The following is a 23,035-nucleotide window of genomic DNA, read 5'->3' as shown; positions in this document are numbered from 1 at the left end:
TAATAGTGCCTATTTGGGCTCTGTAGCCCATTTAACATTGATTCCTATGGCCACATCGGGTCCATTGAGGCATTTAACAGTAAAATCGCGTCGGTCGGGCCATTTAACATTGATTCCTATGGGAAATCGGGTGCATCGCGTCGTGGGCATCGCGGGTACATTTATGGCCGGCCGCGACGCGACCGACGCGATTTCCATGTTTAACATGGGTTTCAATGGGAAATCGCGGGCATCGTGTCGGTCGCGTCGCGGCCAGACATAAATGTACCCGCGATCACCACGACGGGCGCCCAGATAGGAAACAAGTACCCCGAACTTTTATGTCACAAGCTGTGTTTGAAAAATGATAGGTAGCTGATTGATTGGATGTTTATCACTTTCCATGTATCACTTTTCAAGGCTTAGTACATCTCCCCCATACTGTAGAGTGGTATTCAATTAGCCACGGAGTTCAATCCGCATCCGAGTGCATGGACTCGCATAGAGGATTCAGCACAATGTGTAAGGAGCATTATGGTGTTTTGCATGTTGTGAATGGGGCATAACGATATGTGGTATATTGTGTAAAGGGAATTACGCTGTGTGCATATTGCATAGGGGGCATTACTATGTGTGGCATTTTGTGTAAGAGAAATTACAATGTGTAGCATACTGTGTAAGAGGGATTACAATGTGTGGTATATTGTGTAAGGTGCATTATGATCTGTGGTATACTGTGTAAGGGGCCTTATGATGTGTGGCATTTTGTTTAATGGGCATTACGATGTGTGCCGAAACATACCCTTGCTCTAGGCACCATGTAACCTAGCTATTCCTCTAGTTGTTATCCTATGCATTTTCATTTATATAGCTGTATTATTTAAAAAAAATGTTTTCTTATTACAACTGTATTCATAGATTTTATCAGCGTAGAGTGATCAGTGGTCCTTCTTGACTATGTTTTGCACATGCACACTTAGAAACATTGATTTTCACTCAGGGTACACATTACAGCCAGGGGCTAACGAACAGGTTTTAGCATTTGTGTACAGTATAAGAGCTGCTCTCCTGCCATGAGTAAAATGATGCATTAACCTAAAGCTACTGTACAGTATATCCTTAATTGCCACTAATATTGGCAATAATTTAGTTAATGGGGCATATATGCAAATAGATTAATACCTATGGCCCTAAATCTTATGGAGAAAGTGTGACAGTTATACTGAACCTGTTTTAAAAAAACTTGATCAACAAACAACAGATGTAACCACTGTCTTCAATAGACAATAGAAATACATTCATTATTTATGTTAATTTAAAACGTCCATGGTGCTACAGGCAGCATCTATAGTGTTCTTTTTAAAAGACAGTCTTTTACATTACTTACCTGAGTGCATCTTCATCCATAACATAGAAAGATACTGAATGGAAATTAGGTGGAAGATGGACCTTATACTCTTCTCCCCAGAATGGTGACAAGGTTTTCCAAACAGTTGCTGTCCTAAGTACAGATTACATTATTCAGTCAACAAACAAACAAACAAAAGATTACTGTTCTTATTAGATATACTGGTACTAGTATTGTACTTAATATATTGGTACTATACTCAATTACATTGGTACTATACTCATTCATCACAATACTGTTCTTATTCAATATACTGGTACTAGTATTGTACTTAATACACTGGTACTATACTCATTCATCACAATACTGTTCTTATTCGATATACTGGTACTGGTATTGTACTTAATACATTGATACTATACTCATTCAACACAATACTGTCCTTATTCAATATACTGATACTGGCAGAGGCGTAACTCTGGGAGGCAATGGAGTTATCTGCCGCCGGGCTCCTGCTCCCAAGGAGGCACCTCTCCTCCCCTGCAAGTTGGAATCATTTCATTGAAAGCCATTGATATTACTTCTGTGGCTGTTTCCCCCTCCTAGGAGGACTATAGATGTCACAGTATCTTGTTTTTAAATAATATACATACACATACATGCAAGTATATATTTATAAAATGTGCTATGTGTTTGTGTGTGTGTGTGTGGGGGGGGGGGGGGGGCATCAATATTTATCTCGCCTCCAGGCAACTGGGACAAACTTACGCCACTGGGTACTGGTATTGTACTTAATACACTGGTACTGTACTTAGGGCCTAATTCTACTTTAGTTGTAGTTTTGCTAAACTTTCTCTAGTTTCTTAAGGTCTGTGCGTCTAAGCTCAGTGGTATATCAGGTACATCACTGTCTAGTGCGTAACCATGATATGTAGTGGATTGCTACAACATCCTCTGTCGGCCCGTGCCCCAACCCCCGGTCCCCCGTTGGACGCGGCATCAGCAAGTGTGTATGCACTTGCCACATGCCAAATCCTGCCGGCAGCGATGTTAGGCTGGGTACATATAGTCACATGGCATAGAACACACAGCTTTACCCTTATAGACAACCTACTGTACATGTTCTCCCTCCAATTCTCTCCAATACATTCAACTTCCTCCACACTTCCCAGTAATTGTTGAATCTGTGCAATGTAATCAATTATCGCACTGCTGATTGGGCCGATATTATATCACAGCACATCCTCTGAGGATGCAAATGTTGATAAATTGGCCACAAAGAGTTCACAACAATATCCTAAACCCCTGAGGATTCCTCAAAGAGCAATGATTGCTTCATTTCCTTCTCTGTACAGCTTCTGGCTACTGCTTATTCTAATGACCATACCATTGTGTGATCCAGCTCACATCAGTTTCACATTCACTAAGGTAAAAATATTAAGCACCTTTAAAATCCAAAATGTCAAATTTGCTGCTAAGAACCCCACAGGGATTTCTGTATTACCAGGCACAAGTAATATAGAGAAATTCGATGTTTTTCCTGCCTTTGAACTCTGTGAGACTGCAACATGTCTCTATATATAGCCTTCATGTTATGATCCACATGACAATCATATAAACATCTTCTGTTTCATTAATCCATAGTGGTCACAATGGAACAACATACTTTTATAGTAAAAGCCAAATGTTTGGCTTGAATGACATTAATACCGTCTAGGGCATTTGGCAAATACAAAGTCTCACTACAGTTATATATATATATATATATATATATACAGAGAGCCGTCGTCCGGGGGACAGAGCCCAAGCTGTGAACAGGAGAAGGAGATAGGGTATGTAGTACCTGATAATTGTCTCATCGTCTATCTTCACGATACAGTATGGATCGCTGCTGCCGGTGCTAAAAAACAAAGGACATAACCAGTCACAGGCTGTGCCTGCATACACATTACAGGGAATAAAGAGAGCATTAGTTCACATCTATTTATATTAACCCTTTAAGTGCCAACATCTCTGTGAGAGATGATCAAAATATCCGCTAAAAAATGCCAGAGTCGCTCACATTTGTTATATAAATTCAAATAAAACATGTTGTGTAAAAAAATATTAGATTTCCTTTAGGTAAACATTACAGGTCATTATGATGAATAACAATGTTTGCTTGGTAATTTTCACACCTATTTGGACAAGTCACTTGGCACTAAAAAGGTTAATGAATAATTTAGCAGAACATTCGGAAATAGCAGTCATCATTAATAAGCATTAATACAGTAATTGTTTTTTGGTTTTGATGGGGTAAACCAATTTCCCTTTTTTTTTTGGTGGGGTAAACCAATTTTCCCAACCAATTAAAAAAATGATAACTCAAACTCAGAGACTCATAAATATATGCTCCTGTTATAATATTTGAACATATTTTACCTAAAAGCAATCCCTAAATTACTATGAATTTTGTTTTAGAATGATATATCCCAGCAGCCCTTGTGCCCCCCAGAACCACCTCAGGACTCCCAGCAGCCCCCTCCCCAGTGTAAAGATGGTGAAGAGACCACTGGAGAGGTAAGCATCTTTTCTATGCACCATTCAGCGTTAAAAACTATGTATTCCCTTTTAATTTTATTTTTGGGGATTCTCCCAATAGTTGCAGTATCCAATAAACAAAATCCCAAACTGTGTTGGAGATATGCAAGGTTTTTACCCACGCTAAACTTTGCTCCCAATTGAATTCCCTAAAGGGTCTGTGTTATTTTCCCTGCTGGCCGCAGCAATGCTTTTTTTTAATAGCATTGCAAGAACACTGTATAACACAGAGCTCTTTGACATAACTTTTGCCAGTTGGTAAATGATACATTATGATTACACTTCCTCTTGGATGCCAGACACAGGAAACCAATTACATTGATATAGTAATTAAATTAATTCAGGTGGATTAGAAGTATAATTTATAGTAAAATAAACACTCTTAATGAAAGAATAGAACATCTGGTGAAAACAGAAAGATATGGGAGTGCAATTACAGGTCTTTGGGTTTACTGGACTATGAATAAACGAATGAAAGAAGAGAGGGCAGGTCAGAGGGGATTATGAAATGGGGTATGCACTGTCAGGGTAGGGGAGAAGAGTGACTGAAAAGGACAGCATGACTTCGGGGGAATAGGTAGAGAGGCGAGGTGAAAGGAAGTGATACATTGTATCAGTGATACAGCAGCTTCAAAAATGTAAGTAGAAAAATTATTCACCTTGGCACTCCCATTTCTCTACATACAAAAAGTGGACTGTTACCCCCTCCCCAAATACATGAAAACTGCAGTTAAATGATGTTTCATTATTATACTTTTAATAGTTTTTTTTAATTAATATAATTATAAATGTAATGACTATTTATTTGAAAAGAAAAAAAAAACTATTTTAAAGTGATAAAATAAGAAGATTGAATGTATATAAAGGAATATGACATGCCTGCTAGTATTCTAGTCTTTTTTTTCAAGATCAAAAGGCACAGTGGGGCTTTGCTTTCAGCAAAGCAATGCTCTGGGGCCCCTTCTGACCCATTCGTATATAGCAGACATGCATCACAGGCAGGTGTATGGTGCAGGTACTCATTGTATCCGGTAGCTTGCAATGGAGGGTAATGGAGGTCTCTCTTCAGTAGAAGGAGTCTGCACAGCATGCAGATCTTGAAGCTGGAGTCTGTGAGGGCTTATAGTGGGGCTAGCTCTGCGGCGCTACATAGGAACTCTCCCAGCGGTCATTGACAGGGCAAGCGCCATCCTTCTCTTCCTGTCACAGCGTCACTACATGGGATCACCTAAGCACGGGGGCACTAATGACAACTCTGTCACAGATTCTCCTCAGTGTTGGGAAAGGCGCGCTGATAAGGGACTCGCTGGGCATGCTGTCACTACTGGAGACAGCACATGGGGACAAAGGGGACACCCACACGCAGGGACGGTAAGCACAGCAGGACAAACGGCCTGGATGTGCTTACCCAATCCAGTGGGGGGGTGGGTGGAGGATCATCAACTATGAGCCCCTAGAATCCTTGGGCCCCAGGGCAACTGCCCATTAAGCCCAATGGGAAAGATGGCACTAGTGGGGGGGTTTACGCATGTACATTTGTGCAAATGGCTTTGCTCTGGACAGGGCGGTCCGGGAGCGGTAGCAGGGGAACGCCCAGCGTTTTATGGGTGTCCCCTTAAAAATGCTGGGAGTTCCCCTGGAAACACAGGTATGTTGATGCCTACATGGGGTGGGTGGCCGACCTTTATGACGTCAGCACCCGACCCCTTTACGGCCATCTCCGTCTGGGATAAAAGTAAGTATAGACTTACTTTTAGCCACGAACAGAGAAAAAATCATTTGACTATCATCGACCACTGAATGATTTTTCCCTCCAGACGACTGCATGTGAGGGGATGTGTTCACGTACAATTGGGGGGGGGGGGGGTTACCTGTTTGATAGGCTGTGAGTATATGCAGCTTAGAGATCAGATCTGAATCAGGCCTAGTGTACCTGATTAAGTTGATCGCAAGAGCCAAATCTTTCTCAAATGGGCAAAACCATGCTGCATTGTGTCACGCTGGGTGGAGGTTGAAGATCCGCCTCAGGCTGCAGTCCAGGGACGGGCGGCCCTTGTGGTGCGGGTAGAATCTAGAACCTACGCATAATCTCTGTAGCCGTCAGTATTGACTGGGCTCCTAGGCAAGGGCGCGGAGTCTAATTGTCCAGCGGTACTCGCCAGGGACCCCCACAGGTCGAGAGGTCTATCTTCAGATCATACATGCTGCACATATTATCCATCGGCTTTGCTTGCAGTTGTAAACAGATCGTATGTGCTTTTAAAGCATATGCGATCGCTCGTTCGATCGCTCTTACAATCAGGTCCTATGCAGATTGTTCTAATGTAAGCTTTAGAAGGGGAGGTTCGGCTCTGGCACCAGTGATCTAGGATATTTCTTGGTGAAAATACTTTTGTACTACTGTCATTTTTCTTTAAAGAAATATGTGTTGCAGAAGCCATGCATTACCAGTGACTCAGACGCTGAAGGACACTAACAGCATAGAGAAAATTTTCACAAAATTGAACTGGTTGTAAATGTCATAACTTGATGCTATTATATCATTAATTTGATATGAACTTCCTCACTAAACAACTCTTCTTTCTACTGAAAGGTTCCTTTGTGATATGCTGGAAACAAATAGATGTGGATTTACACAGTTTGAGATACGTGTCATTTTGATTTAGATTGTGTGCCAATGTTATCAGCTGGTGCAGATGGCCGTGTGGATAATCACGTTCTAAATTATTCCTCTAGAAGCATATGTTGTACAATTGCAGCAAATAAGGAAGATATCTGTGGCATTTGTACAGTAATTCATTTAATGTTAAACAAAAAAGACAAAACAACAACTAGTAAGTTCACATAACAAAATAAATGTTACAGACGTATATAGATAGCAATGATGTGTCAGGAATAAGAAAGTGACGTCTTATATACATACAGTATAAGTGGCGGGTGTGAATCCTCGACCGCTATTGGTCTACAGGCAAAAGGTTGACACCTCAAAAGGTTGACATGCATTAGGTTGACAAGGTCAAAGGGTTGACACAAGCAAAAGGTAGACATGGGAAAAAGTCAAAATTAGTTTTCCGTTTTTTTTTGGGGGGGGGGGGGGGTGTCCATGTCGACATAGGTGGACACCGTATTAGTGCACCACGTCCCCTTGCATGGCTCACTCTCTCTATGTCCACTGGGATGGTAAAGTATGAACAAGTCGGTTTCAAAAAAATATTTCATGAAAAACATGTCAACCTTTTTCTATGTCGATCTTTTGCTTGTAAAAAAACAAACCAGACCAGGCGCTCTTAGATATATCCAAATTATACCAGTGCTATTAACTAGCTGCAGACCTCAGGTGTGTCTCAGGTATGTCTGTGCACACACACCTTATTGAACCCACACTTTGAAAAAGCCCCCAAGTGGAGCGAAACGCATCAGAGGTTTACCACACAGATTGATCTACCGTCTTCCATTTGGATTCTTCACTCCATTGTCCAGCATTGCATATACTTTTACCCAAACAGTTGAAGACCGGGACAATAAGCTAACCAAGTGCGGTGAGCGTTTCCATTGACTGTATACCTTAACAAGAGCAGTCACATGCCAGTGTATCTGCTGCCAGTCTGATACACAGCACAGGTCCAGCTGAGAAGCCGGGGGCTGTGCACTCATGATGAGCGCTCACCTCCATACCAGGACGGAGCCTCTGACTGAGGACAGCTGCCAGCGGACCGCTGTGTACCTGTACCAGCAGAGCCAGACAGAAGAACCTTATTTGCATAAAGATATTAAATAATCCAAAGAATTTGTTTATAATCTTCTGAATTTACCACGCAGTTTTATCAGTTCACTTAGCGGAATTGTTATCCTAAACTAGCAAAGACCTTTAATACAAGGATATACTAACAACTTTTATTGTTCTGGTTTGTAAACACTTGAGGATACAATTATATACAGATTATTGCAACCTAACAACAATGGATATGTAGCTACTAAAATTTTCTTTATGTTTCTCTGTTAATTGTATACGTGATATTCTAGAACCTCTTAACCAAGGGGCGATCGCCCCGGTGCCCCCACACATCAGGGGCCACCACACTGGCACTGCTGCAGTGGTGGGTGGGTGGCAGGCAGTGCAGTGCAGGCGGGCAGGGGATCCCTGTGGCGGATGGGAAGTCAGCGGCGGGGTCTATGCGGCGGATTGGAACTAATAGCAGTATTGGTGTCGGAAGTGGCTGCTGAATGTAAAACCCATGTTTTGAAAAGACTAGCCGGCCTTTTATTGGCTGAGAGAATTCTCTCAGCCAATCCGATGGGAGGCCACTGATTGGCTGAGAGAATTCTCTCAGACAATAAACGGCCGCCCAGTATTTTCAAAATACCACTCCACCAGGAAAAATCGTGCTCAGATTCACAAACTCTTTTAAAAGGCCTAATGAACCTTACGTCCTTTTAAGGGCATATAGGATTTTCCACTGCTATTCCATCTAAGTACATTTGGATGGAAAAAGTCTCCACCCCTTTTCAATTGGATTGGGAGAACCACTATTAGTATACTAAACACTCTATAAAGTGGGGTCCTCGTATTAGAAGTTCTCCGGGTACGGTGATAACTGAACTAGTAGCGGAATTCTCTCAGCCAATCAGCGGCCTCCCATCTGATTAGCTTAGAGAATTCTCTCAGACAATAAACGGCCGGCCAGTCTTTTCAAAATATAGTTGCACATTCGGCAACAGCCACCACCCCCCCACCCCTTACGCCGATACCGCTACTAGTTCCTATACGCCACAGGGACCTGGTCGCTAACTGCCATCCGCTGCAGGGACCCCGATGCCTCGGCAGCGCTGCCTGGACCCCACACTGCCCACTTACTACCTGTCTCCATCCCGGACTTGGGGGGGGGGGGCACAATTTTGTTGTCCAGGGCCCCCACAGACTTTAATCCGGCCCTGAGACAGGTGGCCACTTGATTTTATTGTGAACATTTAATCATATATACTATCCCAATAGTGCAGGCGCCCTAAAGTCAGTTAATGGGTTATTCCTGTCTTTCCTTACTTAGAATGAACCATACATATATTTTTACACATAAAAATTTATTAAAATGCATTTTTTTTTCTTAAAACAGGATCTTCATATAATTTTCTTGACATGGAAGTACATTCTTTTGTTTACAGACAAGATCAGATACCCAACGCGTTTTGTCTTTTAACAAGACTTCATCAGGGGTAACATTTTTTTTTACAGTACTCTTCAAATAAACAGGAATGGTATTCACTTTCTTTGTAAATATGTCTTCTTTATATCACTTTAATTGTTCGGGCTTTTATATATGTAGGTGCCCTTTAAGACTAGGTCCCACTTTCTGTAATAAAATGCTTAATGTTCTACTATGTTGATATCATCTTCATTTATCACCATACCCGGAGAACTTCTAATACGAGGACCCCACTTTATAGAGTCTTTAGTATACTCATAGTGGCTCTCCCAATCCAATTGAAAAGGAGTGGAGACTTTTTCCATTCAAATGTACTTAGATGGAATAGCAGTGGAAAATCCTATATGCCCTTAAAAGAACGTAAGAGTCATTAGGCCTATTAAAAGAGTTTGTGAATCTGAGCAGGATTGTTCCTGGTGGAGTGGTGCATGTGTTCTCCTCAGTTTCCAAACCGCAAGCAATCCTTTTTCCAATTCAATTTATGAGCAATTATGCTTTGTTGTTGGAGTTTTTATTGTTACTTTGGGCCTTATTTTGGTTCATTCTTTCTGACAAAATCCTTCTTAGATGGGCAAAACCATGTGCACTGCAGGTGGGGCAGATGTAACATGTGCAGAGAGAATTAGATTTGGGTGGGGTTTTACTTCAAAGTGAGATCTATATTGCAGTGTAAAAATAAAGCAGTCAGTATTTTCCCTGCACAGAAACAAAATTACTCACCCAAATCTAATTCTCTCTGCACATGTTACATCTGCCCCCCCTGCAGTGCCCATGGTTTTGTCCATCTAAGAAGGATTTTGTCAGAAAGAATGAACCAAAATAAGGCCCTTTATGACTAAGCTATTTTTTCCCTCCTTGTATAAAGGAGCAAAACCAAATATGGCCTGCAGCAATATACAACTACAGTGATATACAAAAAACTAAGTTATACCCATTTCAGACAGAAAACAAATTTATCGGGTGAAGCAGTTCTACCCGGTAATTTTGTGAATAACATGGGTTCTTTTTCTGTGTGAAAGGGCACACCCGGGTCGTTAATCGTTAAAATGGAATTGACCAGGGTCGAGGACACATGATGTATGACCCGGGTTGACCCTTTTATACAGAAGAAATACCCGTGTTATTCAGCAAATTACTAGGTAGAAATTTTCAACAAGGTAATTTGTTCTTCTGTGTGAAGGGGGTCAGGCTGCTCTCTACAAAATGACCCAGCATTTGAAATGACGTATATTTGCCGGGATTTTCACACTTTTCTGTATGAAAGGGGTATTAATAACTAAATAAATTATGTTTACACAAATTGAAATGAATGGTAGTTTTACAAGGTAAATGGCATTCATACCGCCATGCAGTTGGTACCTTGGTCAGTATGTACATTGACCTGCTTTTGTATTGCAAATCTTTGCTCCCTTGGAAGCAGCAGTGATATCGCTGTATTATAATAATACAGTAGAGGCGTATATTGCTGCATCGAATCAAAGCACCCACCATTGGGTGACTTACAGCACCCACTGTGCCAAGCAAGCCGTCCAATGCAGAGCCTCTCACACATCGCAGAACCCCTCGCACATTTTCAAAACGGAGCACATCGCCGGCCCCTCTATGAACCTTAAAACGGCATCAGAATGTCAATCAATGACAGTCTGGTGCCAGCCTGCATTTTATGCCACGGGACTATTTTGTGTACATGCAGAAAGGGTCCAGCACATGCACAAAGTAATGAAAGTAGTGCAATTATTTTTGCCAATTACAGCGATGGGCGCAGGTGGAACCCGCACCTGAGTGACCCCCAAGGAGACTTGACAGTGAGTTGCAAGCTTAACTGTTTGGATCAAAATCTGAACAAATTACTTAAACATAATCTTTTTTTCATGTATTTCCAGACTTGCAGTAGTAAGGTTTATTGTTATTTTTATTTGTTTATTATTGAGCATTTATATTACCTTGTAGCTGGTACCCTGAACACTAGGGTATGGTTTATACAAGCATATTTAAAGTCGTTTGTGTGTGGTTTCATATGTTAATCTCCATACTTGAGCAGGTGAGTGCATTTAATTTTTACTATATCTCCCCCTAATTATTAAATCTGAGTCAAGGTGCCCATATTGCCTTACAGCAATAAGGTTATGGGTTTGATTCCCACTATGGCCCTAAAAGGTCGACATAACTGTGCAGAGTTTGTATATTCTCCCTGTGCATGCGTGGGTTTACTCTGGGTACTCCGGGTTCCTCCCACAATCCGTATTTTAAGCCTTTTTAAACATGAAGAGCTGCAGTGGTAATGTTCCAGGTTACTTTACCCATTTAACAAATACCGGTATTTGTTAAACGTGTAAAACGCAGTGTTTTACGAGCTGTTTTTTTTGGCAGTGGGAAAGGGATATTACATTGTACCCGTTTAAACCCAAAGTAAAAAAACGGCGTGCAGTCCCTCCCTCCCTACTGCCGTAACCAGCACTATGCTGAAAGAGATGGGGCTGGTATTAAAAAAATCAGGAAAGCTGGCAAATAGGGGCTCCGCTCATTTTTTAAAACCAGCCCCAGGCTCCAGAGCCGGGGCTGGTTCCCAAAATATGGGGGACAAAATGAGAAGGGGTCCCCCCGTATTTTAAGAACCAGCCCCAGGCCCAACCAGCCAGCAGGGTAATGCCACAGCTGGGGGGAGACTTTATACAAGTCCCCCCGGCCAAAGCATTGAGCTCTCTGACCGGTCAGCCTGGCCAGGGGTCCTGGGGTCCAGGGGTTCTGGGGGAGTGGGGACCCCCCAATAAAGGGGTCCCCCCATCCAGGACTTACCTGGCCAGGCTGAAGCCTGGTGCTGTCCCCGGTGGCCCTGGAGCAGTGGCCACCGGGCTGATAAAGTGTAAAAAATAGATGAAAAAACTATTGTTATACCGTGGAACTATGAGTCCCAGCAAGCCTCCCCGCATGCTGGGACTTGGAGAACCACAAGTGCGGGGCATTAAAGGGCCCGCTGGCACTTATAGTTCCACAGTAAAATAAATGGTTAAATAAACACACTGACAACCAAGAACAATAAAAGTTTAATACATACATTACACACACATACTGATACTTACCTATCTTGAGCACGTAAGTAAGTCCCTGGATTCGGGGTCTGGGGCTCCAGGGTCTGGGGCTCCATGTCCAGGCTCCTAAGAAATTCATAGGTGTACATGTGGAAGAAAATCATACTCACCAAGGTCCTGCGGCGAAGATCCCGTCCTCCTCTTTCCGACGTAGTCCAGGTCTTCTTAAAAAAAAAAAAAAAAAACACGCTACTATTCCGGCTGGTACCCACGCATGAACTAACCGGAGAGACGCTGAAGGTTCATCTTCAGCGCCTTTCCTCCGAATTATTCTATTGGCCATCTAGTGGCCAATCAGGAGCCGGATTTCTCAGCTCCTGATTGGCCGCTAGGCATCCAATAGAATCATTTGGAGGAGAGGCGCTGAAGATGAACCTTCAGCGCCTCACCGGTTAGTCCGTGAGTGGGTACCAGCCAGAATAGTTGCGTTTTTTTTTTAAATTAAAGAAGACCTGGACTACGTCGGAAAAAAGAGGACGGGATGGTGAGTAGGATTTTCTTCCACAGGTACCCCTATGGATTTCTTCGGATCCTGGACCCCGGGTCATGGAGCTCCGTACCCCCGGATCATGGAGCCCTGGACCCCGGATCCAGGGACCTACCTATGGGCTCAAGATAGGTAAGTATCAGTATGTGTGTGTATGTATTAAACTTTTATTGTTCTTGGTTGTCAGTGTGTTTAACTATTTATTTTACTGTGGAACTACAAGTGCCAGCAGGCCCTTTAATGCCCTGCATGATGGGACTTGTGGTTCTCCAAGTCCCAGCATGCGGGGGAGACTTGCTGGGAATCATAGTTCCACAGTATAAGACAATAGTTTTTAAATCTATTTTTTACACTTTATCAGCCCAGTGGCCACCGCCCCAGGGCCATGGGGGATAGCACCAGGCTTCAGCCTGGCCAGGTAAGTCCTGGAGGGGGGGGGACCCCTTTATTGGGGGGGTCCCCACTCCACCAGGACCCCTGGCCAGGCTGACCGGGCAGAGGGCTGAATGCTTTGGACGGGGGGACTTGTATAAAGTCCCCCCGGCTGTGGCTTTACCCTGCTGGCTGGTTGGGCCTGGGGCTAGTTCTTAAAATATGGGGAACCCCTAGTCATTTTGTCCCCCATATTTTGGGAACCAGCCCCGGCCCGGGTTTTAAAAAAAATCAGCGGAGCCCCTATTTTCCGGGTTTCCTGGTTTTTTAATACCAGCCCCGGCTCTTCAGCCTGGTGCCGGTCCCCCATCTTTACTATGGGACTAAATCGGTTGCTTTATGGTTTTTAAATGGGTATATGTGAATGTGACAAAAACTGTTTTTAAACGGTAATTTACCGTTTAAAAGCTGCAGTGAGAAAGGGTCTTTATGGCTCTTACCCATTTAAAGACCCGTTTACAAATAACAGGTCATTACCTATTTAGGCAGTGGGAAAGCAGCATAATTGTAGGGAATATAGATTGTAAGCTCCACTGGGGCAGGGACTGATGTGAATGATCAAATATTTTCTGTAAAGCGCTACGGAATATGTGTGCGCTGTATAAGTAACTATTAATAAATAAGACACCACTTATCACATCCTGGATATTAAACATGTCTAAAAATCCCAATCACCCATCCTGGTGGGAATCGTGGAATCGGGACATTTTAATATGCTTAATATCCCCAATGGATCACTGATCATCGCTGCCTGCTGATCAGCGCATCCGGTTGGTGGGACGGGGCTCGTGGGTCAGTGGATTCACTGGTGTCTTAGACTTCAGCTTCAAGAGGCAATGCAAGTTGCCATTTATTAGACTGTGGTGAGATTTTAAGTGAGTTCTGAGATCAAAAGGCCTTTCACTTAGAATCCTGGAAAAAAAATAGGATTTTAATATACCTACCGGTAAATCCTTTTCTTGTAGTCCATATGGAATACTGGGGTTCAATACTATGGGGATAGAGATCCTCCGCAGGAGAGACAGGCACATAAGATCTTTCAGTGTGGGTGCACTGGCTCCTCCCCTCTATCCTCCCTCCACTAGTCAGTTAATGAAAAACTGTGCCGGAGGAGAGCAAAGTATATGAGGAGTAAGCGAGTAAATGTGGTGAGATTCATACCAGCACACCGTCACAAAAATAACAAAATAGGTGAAGAAACCTATAATAATAACCTATGGTGAACACCATAACTAAATATATATCTGTGTATATTTATGCATATATGACAACAAGCCAATATTAGAATGTCACTCGTTCAAAAAGGCAACCAGCCAATACAAGAACGTTAACCGTTCAACAAGGCAACAAGCCCAAGAAAATAAGGTATTACCTGCAGCAGAAAATTCTGCACTGAGGCGGGCGCCCAGTATTCCATATGGACTACGAGAAAAGGATTTACTGGTAGGTATATTAAAATCCTATTTTCTCTAACGTCCATTATGGAATACTGGGGTTCAATACTATGGGGAGGTCCCAAAGCCATCAGAACGGGCGGGAATGTGCGGAGACTGCTGCAACGCCGCTTGCCCGAACTGGGAATCCTCCCTGGCCAGGGCATCAAATTTGTAGAACTTTACAAACGTATGCTGCCCCGACCAAGTAGCAGCTCTGCAAAGCTGTAAGGCCGAGACTCCTCGAGCAGCAGCCCAGGAAGTCCCTACAGACCTTGTCGAATGAGCCTTCAATGAGGATGGAATAGTCAATCCAGCCATGCCATAGGCTTGTTGGATCGTGGTACGTATCCAAAGGGCAATAGTCTGCTTTGATGCAGGAGCACCCTTCTTCTGTGCATCGTAAAGCACAAACAGACCATCCGTCTTCCTGGACCTAGAGGTTCGCCTCACATAGACCCTCAGGGTCTGAACAACATCCAGGGATGCTGGAATCTCTGGATGAGCCAAACTGGACGGGACCACAATCGGTTGGTTTAGATGGAAAGCCGACACAACCTTAGGCAAGAATTGCGGCCTAGTCCTCAGTTCCGCCCTGTCGCCGTGAAAAATCAAGTAAGGGCTCTTGCAAGAAAGGGCCCCAAGTCCGGACACCCTGCTGGCCGAAGCCAAGGCCAGCAGGACCACAGACTTCCATGTCAGAAACCGCAAATCTGCCTGATCTAATGGATCGAACCAGGATGACTCCAAGTCCCATGGCACAGTGGGCAGCACAAAAGGGGGTTGAATTCTTAACACCCCCTGAAGAAAAGTCTGGACCTCAGGTAAGGATGCCAGTTTTCTCTGAAAAAACACAGACAGGGCCGATACCTGGACCTTTAAGGACCCCAGCCGGAGCCCCAAGTCCAAACCTGCTTGCAGGAACCACAAGAAGGTACCCAGTTTAAAATCCGCAGGTGGTAGGGCATTTCCCTCACACCAGGCCACATATCTCCTCCAAATGTGGTGATAATGGGAGGCTGTTACCGGTTTTCTGGCTTGGGTCATGGTTGTTATGACCGAGGAATCCAAACCCTTGCGCCTTAGGATCTGCCGCTCAACCTCCAAGCCGTTAAACGAAGCCAAGGTAAGTCCTGGTAACCGAACGGCCCTTGAAGAAGAAGGTCTTCTCTGAAGGGCAGACACCAAGGGTCTTCCACCAGCATGGCCTGAAGATCCCCGAACCAGGCTCGCCGAGGCCAATCTGGTGCCACCAGGATTGCCTCTGCTCCTTGGTGTCTTATTCTTTTTAACACTTTTGCCAGTAGTGGTAACAGGGGAAAGAGATATACCAGCCGGTATTCCCAAGGCCAAGTTAGTGCATCCACTGCCTCCGCACAAGGATCCCTTGTCCGAGAGCAGTAACTGGTTACCTTGTGGTTTCTTCGAGAGGCCATGAGGTCTATCTGTGGAGTCCCCCACAGATCCGCAATGGCAGTGAGCACCTTCTGGTGTAATTCCCATTCCCCGGGATGGAGGTCGTAGCGGCTGAGAAAATCCGCCTCCCAGTTGTCCACTCCCGGTATGTATATGGCGGACAATGCCAGAACGTTTTGTTCCGCCCAAGAGATGATCCTGGCAGCTTCTCTCATGCACGGCATGCTCCTCGTTCCACCCTGCCTGTTTATGTAAGCAACCGTGGTCGCATTGTCGGACTGCACCTGCACAGCCCTGCCCTGGAGCAGAGGAGCAGCCTTCAACTGGGCGTAGTAAACCGCCTTCAATTCCAGCCTGTTGATACGGAGCTTGGCTTCCAACAGGGACCATCTGCCCTGAAGATGGACACCCTGAACCATGGCCCCCCATCCTCTCAGGCTGGCATCCGTGGTCAACAGAAGCCAATCCTGGATTTGAAAGGAACGGTGCAAGTAGATTTGTCGACTCCAACCACTATTGGAGGGACAGCCTTGTGGTTGCAGAGAGTGTTATCAGCCTGCGCATCAGGCTGGGGCACCCCGACCACTTAGTCAGGATATCCAGCTGGAATGTACTTGAGTGAAATCTGGCATACTGTATGGCCTCTAAGGAGGCCACCATCTTGCCCATTAGCCTCAAGCAGAGGTAAACCGACACCTGTGGGCCCGCCAACACCTCTACCACCAGTTGCTGGATTGCAGCCACCTTCTCCGGTGGAAGGAATACCTTCTGTTCTGTTGTGTCCAGGATCATGCCCAGGAACAGCATCCTTTGACTTGGGACCAGGGATGATTTCTTCAGGTTCAAAATCCACCCGTGGTCCAAGAGGATCCTCCTGGTCAGCTGAATAGCACTGCAACAGGCTCCTGCCGACCCTGCCTTGATCAGCAGGTCGTCAAGGTATGGGATGACATTCACCCGATGCTGCCGTAGAAGGGACATCATCTCCGCCATGATCTTCGTGAAGATGCGCGGAGTCGTGGACAGGCCGAAGGGCAACGCCCGGAACTGATAATGTTCCCTTCCCAGCGCAAACCTCAGAAACATTTGGTGTGGGGGCCAAATGGGGACGTGTAGATAGGCGTCCTTGACGTCTATGGAAGCCAGGGACTCCCCTGGCTCGAGACTGGCGATGACCGAATGGAGGGACTCCATTCTGAATTTGAACACCCGCAGGTACGGGTTCAAATCCTTCAGGTTCAGAATGGGCCTCACTGACCCATCTGGCTTGGGCACCAGGAAGAGGTTCGAGTAGTAACCCTGCCCCTGCCGACGATACTTGCTGCGGCATGGCGGGGGGGTTGCGGCCGATACTGCGGTGGGCGCCCGCACCCCCCACCCCCCGGAGCGCTGTACCTGCTGTTGGAAGCCGCGATATGCAGCTTCCGGGTGCTGCGAGTCCTCGCTGAAATCCCCCAGCAGAGAGCGGGCGGCACGCGCGGGGGACAGCTTTGCTTCACGCCAGGCTCAGTACCGCCCTCCAGTGGCCGGCGCCCTAGGCAAATGCCTAGTCCTGCCTAGTGGTGGCGCCGGCTCTGGGTTAAATCCTTCTGCACCCTCTGAGTCTGCTTTGTATTAGCAGCTAGCTGGGATGAGACTGAGTCTAACAGCGTTTTAATGCTGCTGGCCCATGCGGGCTCATTATCTCCCTGTGACACCCCCACTATATTGTGGGGGCACACCACTAGCCAGAGGGGTAGTCCCAATAGGCTGTGGACATACAGGGTTCACAGGTAACCTGTGAAAGTGAGGCAGGGATAAACATGGTGCTGCACACCATGCAGGTCAGTTTCTTCACCATTGTGAAGCTGGACACTCAGCCACGCCACACACACACACACACACACACACACACACACACACACACACACACACACACACTGATTTGTAAGTGTTCTTTGGCTATGTGTTAAAGACTAATATCTTAACTAGCCAGTGTGGGGTAAACAGAGCTACTTGGGAAACCAGAGCACCCTGTAACCTGAGCTCACATATTGGAGAGAGCTGGTTCACAGTAAAACACACAGTAATTCTTCAGAAAAACAGTGCTATGCAATATTCCTATGCTAGGCAAACACAATGTAAGTGTTAATTAGTGCTATAACTTGCTGTCTCTGCAGGCAGAAAGATCTCAGATCCACCCCACCGATGAGGAGCTGTAATGGCTACATCAGCATGCAGGAAGAAGCAGGAAGCCTTGCCCAGCAGAGCCTGGTCCCACTCTTAGCTAAGCCCCGCCCCCAAAACGGAGCTGGTGCTGTTAGCATTAAAAAGCTGGCGTTTGTAGGCTTATCTGTGTTTTATGCAAAAACCAGACATTGCCATAGCCCTGGTGGTCCAGTGGCTATCTGTACCTGCCAGCAAATATATAAAAGATGGGGGGTTCGCGCGGTACCTGCGGCATACTTGCCTACCCTCCCGCATTTAGCGGGAGTCTCCCGTTTTTCCAATCATTCTCCCGCCCCCCGCAAATCCCTGGGGTTCTCCCGCTTTTTTGTCCCCTTTCCAATAAAAACGTAATGCGCATGCGCGAACGCGTCATTGTGGGGGCGGGGCCTAAATGCGCGACGCCGTGACGTAATTAGGAAGGCCACCGCGGGGCTGTGTGGGTAGCGCTGGCCTGAGCGTGCAGGAGCGGCACTGGCAGCGGCAGTGGACTGAGGCATTGGCAGACAGTGAGTCGGGCAGCGGGAGCCGGGAGCACACAAGAGTGTCAGACTCGTCTCAGCTGTGTAAGGAGCAGCAGCCGCAGCAGCCAGTAAGTAAAAGCTTAAAGTTAACTGACTGTTTCTGACTGTAAGCTGCATTCCTCTCCCCCACTCACTAAGCCTGCTTCTTATCGATCACCTCTCCCCCCACCACTGGTCCCCGACTGGCTTCCGTCCCAAGACATGCTCCACTACTCCTGTCGTCATGCCCCATTAATTTTCTAGCTGCCTGCCTTCCTACAAGGGGCACTTAAAAGATATATATATATATATATATATATATAAAGTCCAAGACCTGCCGGCACTCCAGTATAATGTACACCTTGCCCCTGGTGCCACAAATGTAAAGTACACTGATCCAAATCCCAAAGGACAAAGCAGGCACTCAGGAGACTTGCATTTGAACTACGTCTCCTGAGTGCCTGCTTTGTCCTTTGGGATTTGGATCAGTGTACTTTACATTTGTGGCACCAGGGGCAAGGTGTACATTATACTGGAGTGCCGGCAGGTCTTGGACTTTATCTGTTGTGTTGGCTTGTTGTCAGCATCGGTTGCAAGGCACCACGCTTCTTTATATTTTCATTGCTTTATTGTTGGGAGCCCAGAATACCTATTGGAATTCTTTTATACGCACCTGCTTTAACCTGGACTGACCTGTGCAATACCCAGCTACCATGGATAATGCCAGCAGATCTGTAACAGAAGATATGGCCGGATGTCGTATTTTTTATGTTCCTGCATGTGATACGTTTACATTCAGCACTACTCAAATTGGGAATATATTGTTTGCCCATGATGACATCACAGCAAACCCTACACTATCCATGGAGGAAATCTACCATCAACTGTTCCGCATGAGACGGCGTGAGACAGACTTTTTTCTCCATGGGAGCTCCCTCTCCGATTATTACCGGAGTAGGCATATCCCAAGGGGATTTAGAGTGAGGAATACTCCAACTATTGGGAGACATAATCCCGAGTTTGTTAAAAAATGGATAGGAATCCTTAATCATTGCTCATTAGACCTCATGGTCCTGGTGATCGAGGAGGCGGGCCGGGAATTACAAGTCACTAAGGATAGAATTGGAGATCTGTTGAAAGAACACAACTCCACATTAAGTGACCCCGTTAATGCAGCATGGATTGAAAAACTTGAACTTCAGTGTGCAGCATACAAAAATGACTTACTCAAATTTAAACGGAATAAGCAACGCACCGTTGAAGCAGACTATGATGAGAACAGGGTGTATGGTTGGCTGGCTGGCACAAATCAACGCCAACCTAGAGATGAAAGAAAGAGACGACCCTGGACCAATAGAGGTCAACGTAGTCGCACTCAACGGGATGCAGTTACAGCTAATAATGACAGCGATTTCCTTATCTCGGATTCTGATGACACTACCTATACCCAGGAGGTCCCTTTAGGTCAGGCCGCTGGAACATCAGGAAACTCCAACAGAAAACGCCCACCCGTAGGGGGGGCCAGAGCAAACGAGATAAGGCGAAATCCCTCAAGAGCTGTCGACAAGAGACCTCTGTAATGAATTTGTCCAACCGTAAGTTGAGCGACACTGAAGTTACCGTGCTGAGTAAAGGGTTAACCTTTGTCCCGACCAATCTTCACGACCCTTTCACTTGGAAACGCGATCAACACAAACTAATGCGCAAATTGCGCTTGAAAGAACATTTTCAAACTATAGTGGACAGCATCTCGGATGATCCTCTGGAAAAATTCATGATGAGTTATTCTAAATCCACATTTGACCCTGTGTCAAATAATGCGGCCTTACGTACGTTTGGGAGATTATTAGACGAATCAGTCACAAAATATACCGGAGCACCAGCCAAATTTAGAAAGAATTTATCTCAAGCTGAGGCCCAGGCCTTAAGTAACCTTGGGACTTATGAGGACATTACTATTCGGCCCGCCGACAAAGGCGGGGCCATAGTAATCCAAAACCTGTCAGACTACCGACAGGAACTGTACAGTCAGCTGTCTGATGTGGCTGTGTATAAGAAGCTTCCGAGGGACCCCACCTCTCTTTACAAACAGGAATTATGTGGGATCCTTACAACTGCTATGCAAGCAGGAAAAATTTCGTCCAAATTATTTAAATCCCTGTACAATGAGTGGCCGCTGGTTCCTGTATTATACTCATTACCAAAGGTTCATAAAGATGCTCTTCACCCTCCAGGATGACCCATTATAGCTGCCCGTGACTCTTTATACCAGCCTGTGGCCAAGCTACTTGATTTTTTATTGCAACCATTGTTACCGCTGAAAGACACCTTTCTAAAAGACACCACCAGTTTCCTTAAACTATTAGATGGTGTGGGACCGATTCCTGAAGGAACACTTATGGTTTGCTTGGACGTCTGCAGCCTATATACCTCCATCCCTCATGATGGAGGTATCGAGGCTGTGAAGGCATTTTTTTCTGAACATTTAGATACATCTTTGCTGGACCATGACTTGTTCATGGAGTTAATTGTACTTACCCTTAAGCGCAATTATTTTTTATTTGATGGGCATACTATCTACAACTCAGGGGTTGTGCTATGGGGTCGGCAGTGGCCCCTTCTTTTGCCAATATTTTTATGTTTCGCCAAGAACAAAACACTTTTTTTGATAGACCAGAAATCAGGCGTCATTTGCGTCTATTCACCCGTTACATAGACGACATTTTCGTCTTATGGACGGGTGGAGAGGATCTACTAGCAGAACTCTTGCTTGAGATCAATGCAGGTGATCCTTCAATTAAATATACAGCGCAGTGGAGTGCCACCACAGCCCATTTTTTAGACGTTAATGTAATGATCTGTGACAATAAGATTCTTACAGATGTATATCTTAAAGATGTGGAACGTAACAGTTTCTTGTTGGCATCGAGTCATCACCCCCCTGCTCTTAAGATAGGGTTACCATTTTCACAAATGATTAGAGTTAAAAGAATCATCAGTAACCCTGCCATGGTTGAAGAAAGATTAGATGCCCTTATCACTAAATTTTTAGCTAGAGGCTATGACCGTACGGTGTTGCTGAAGCAAAAACAGCAAGTTCTGAATATGCCCAGATCAAAATTGCTAAAACCCAAGCAAAGAGATGTAAAAGCGGTACTTCCATGGTCTAGCTCTTTTTCTGTAGCCAGTCCCATTATTAGGCATGCAACCAATGCCTTGTGGCCAATTGTAAAAACTGACCCTGACCTCCCTTCCTTGAGAAATATTAGACCTTTGGCAGCCTTTCGTAGAGGCCCTAATCTCAGGGATAGGTTGGTTAAAACTGATGTCACGGGTATTGGTGTTCTTAGGCCACCCAACACATATGTAAAACCCCCCGGCTGCTATAGCTGTTGGTCCTGTGAGACTTGTAAACACATGGTGAGTTGTAAAGACTTCAAACATCCGCATACAGAGAAAAGATTCCTCATTAGATCTGTCTTTACATGTAAAAGTTCCCATGTTGTCTACATAATTTTTTGTCCATGTGGCCTCTATTACATTGGTCAAACCATTCGCTGTTTTCGTGACAGGATGGCGCTCCACCGGTCGGCGATCAACCTCTCTCTTAAAGGGAGGGAAATTGACCAGCCGGTGGCGCGCCACTTCAGAACCATGGGACATTCGATTGGTGATTTGAAACATTTCATCATCGATGGGGTTCCAGAGTCACTGAGAGGTGGCAATAGAGCAAAAAAATTATTGATTAAAGAATCAGAGTGGATTTTCCGCCTCAATACTATTTCCCCCAAGGGATTAAATGAGAAAATTAATTGGAATTCCCTTATGTAGAATTGCTTTATAATGCCTTAAAATGCTTTAAACAATTTTTTCATAGTATTATTATATTGTAAAGTATCCCATGCTTTATTTTTGCAGTGAGATGTACTCTTTGTCAGGGTGGATTGTGATTCTGCTTGGGAGTAATTGCGAGATGTGCTACAGGGTCACATTTCATATGTGGCCGGGAGCTCTCTCTGCATGCTCTCATCCAGCATCGTAATAAACCACTGACACTGTTATCTCATATTTGTATATATTGTAATTATGCACTTTGTTTATTTATGTTTTATGTGTTTTTTTCACAGCCCCGTGCACCCGTCGCGATGATGTCATAGAATGGCCAGGCATGCATTCCGAGCGGCAGCATTCTTCCTGGGTCCTGGTACGCAAGCTGTGCGTTGCCTAGCAACGACAGCCAGGCGCACTAGGACGGAAGTGCTGCGTGACGTCTTCTGGGCGGAGACTCCGTGAATCCAGCGGCGTGGACGGCACCGGAGGTCTGTGAGTATAAAAGTTTTTTCTGTATATGTGTTTTGTGTT

General features: G+C 45.1%; 1 protein-coding gene across 2 annotated transcripts in view; it reads right to left on the bottom strand.

Moving 5' to 3' along the window:
* Window positions 1-23,035, bottom strand: part of LOC146060574 (ras GTPase-activating protein 4-like) — a 141,822-nt gene that overhangs the window by 82,779 nt on the left and 36,008 nt on the right. The window contains exons 2-3 of one of the 2 annotated variants that reach the window (XM_083173938.1): window positions 3,171-3,227; window positions 1,367-1,480 (exon numbers count right to left, since the gene is read on the bottom strand). In XM_083173938.1, the coding sequence (XP_083030064.1) occupies window positions 1,367-1,480; window positions 3,171-3,227 (171 nt within the window). The remainder of the gene's footprint in view (window positions 1-1,366; window positions 1,481-3,170; window positions 3,228-23,035) is intronic. The other variant, XM_083173939.1, reaches the window with a different exon arrangement.

The sequence above is a fragment of the Crinia signifera genome, chromosome 2 (genome assembly GCF_055691185.1).
Source record: "Crinia signifera chromosome 2, ASM5569118v1, whole genome shotgun sequence".
Classification (NCBI taxonomy): domain Eukaryota; kingdom Metazoa; phylum Chordata; class Amphibia; order Anura; family Myobatrachidae; genus Crinia; species Crinia signifera.
Note: the sequence above shows the minus strand (reverse complement) of the source record. Positions and strands in the feature narration are given on the sequence as shown.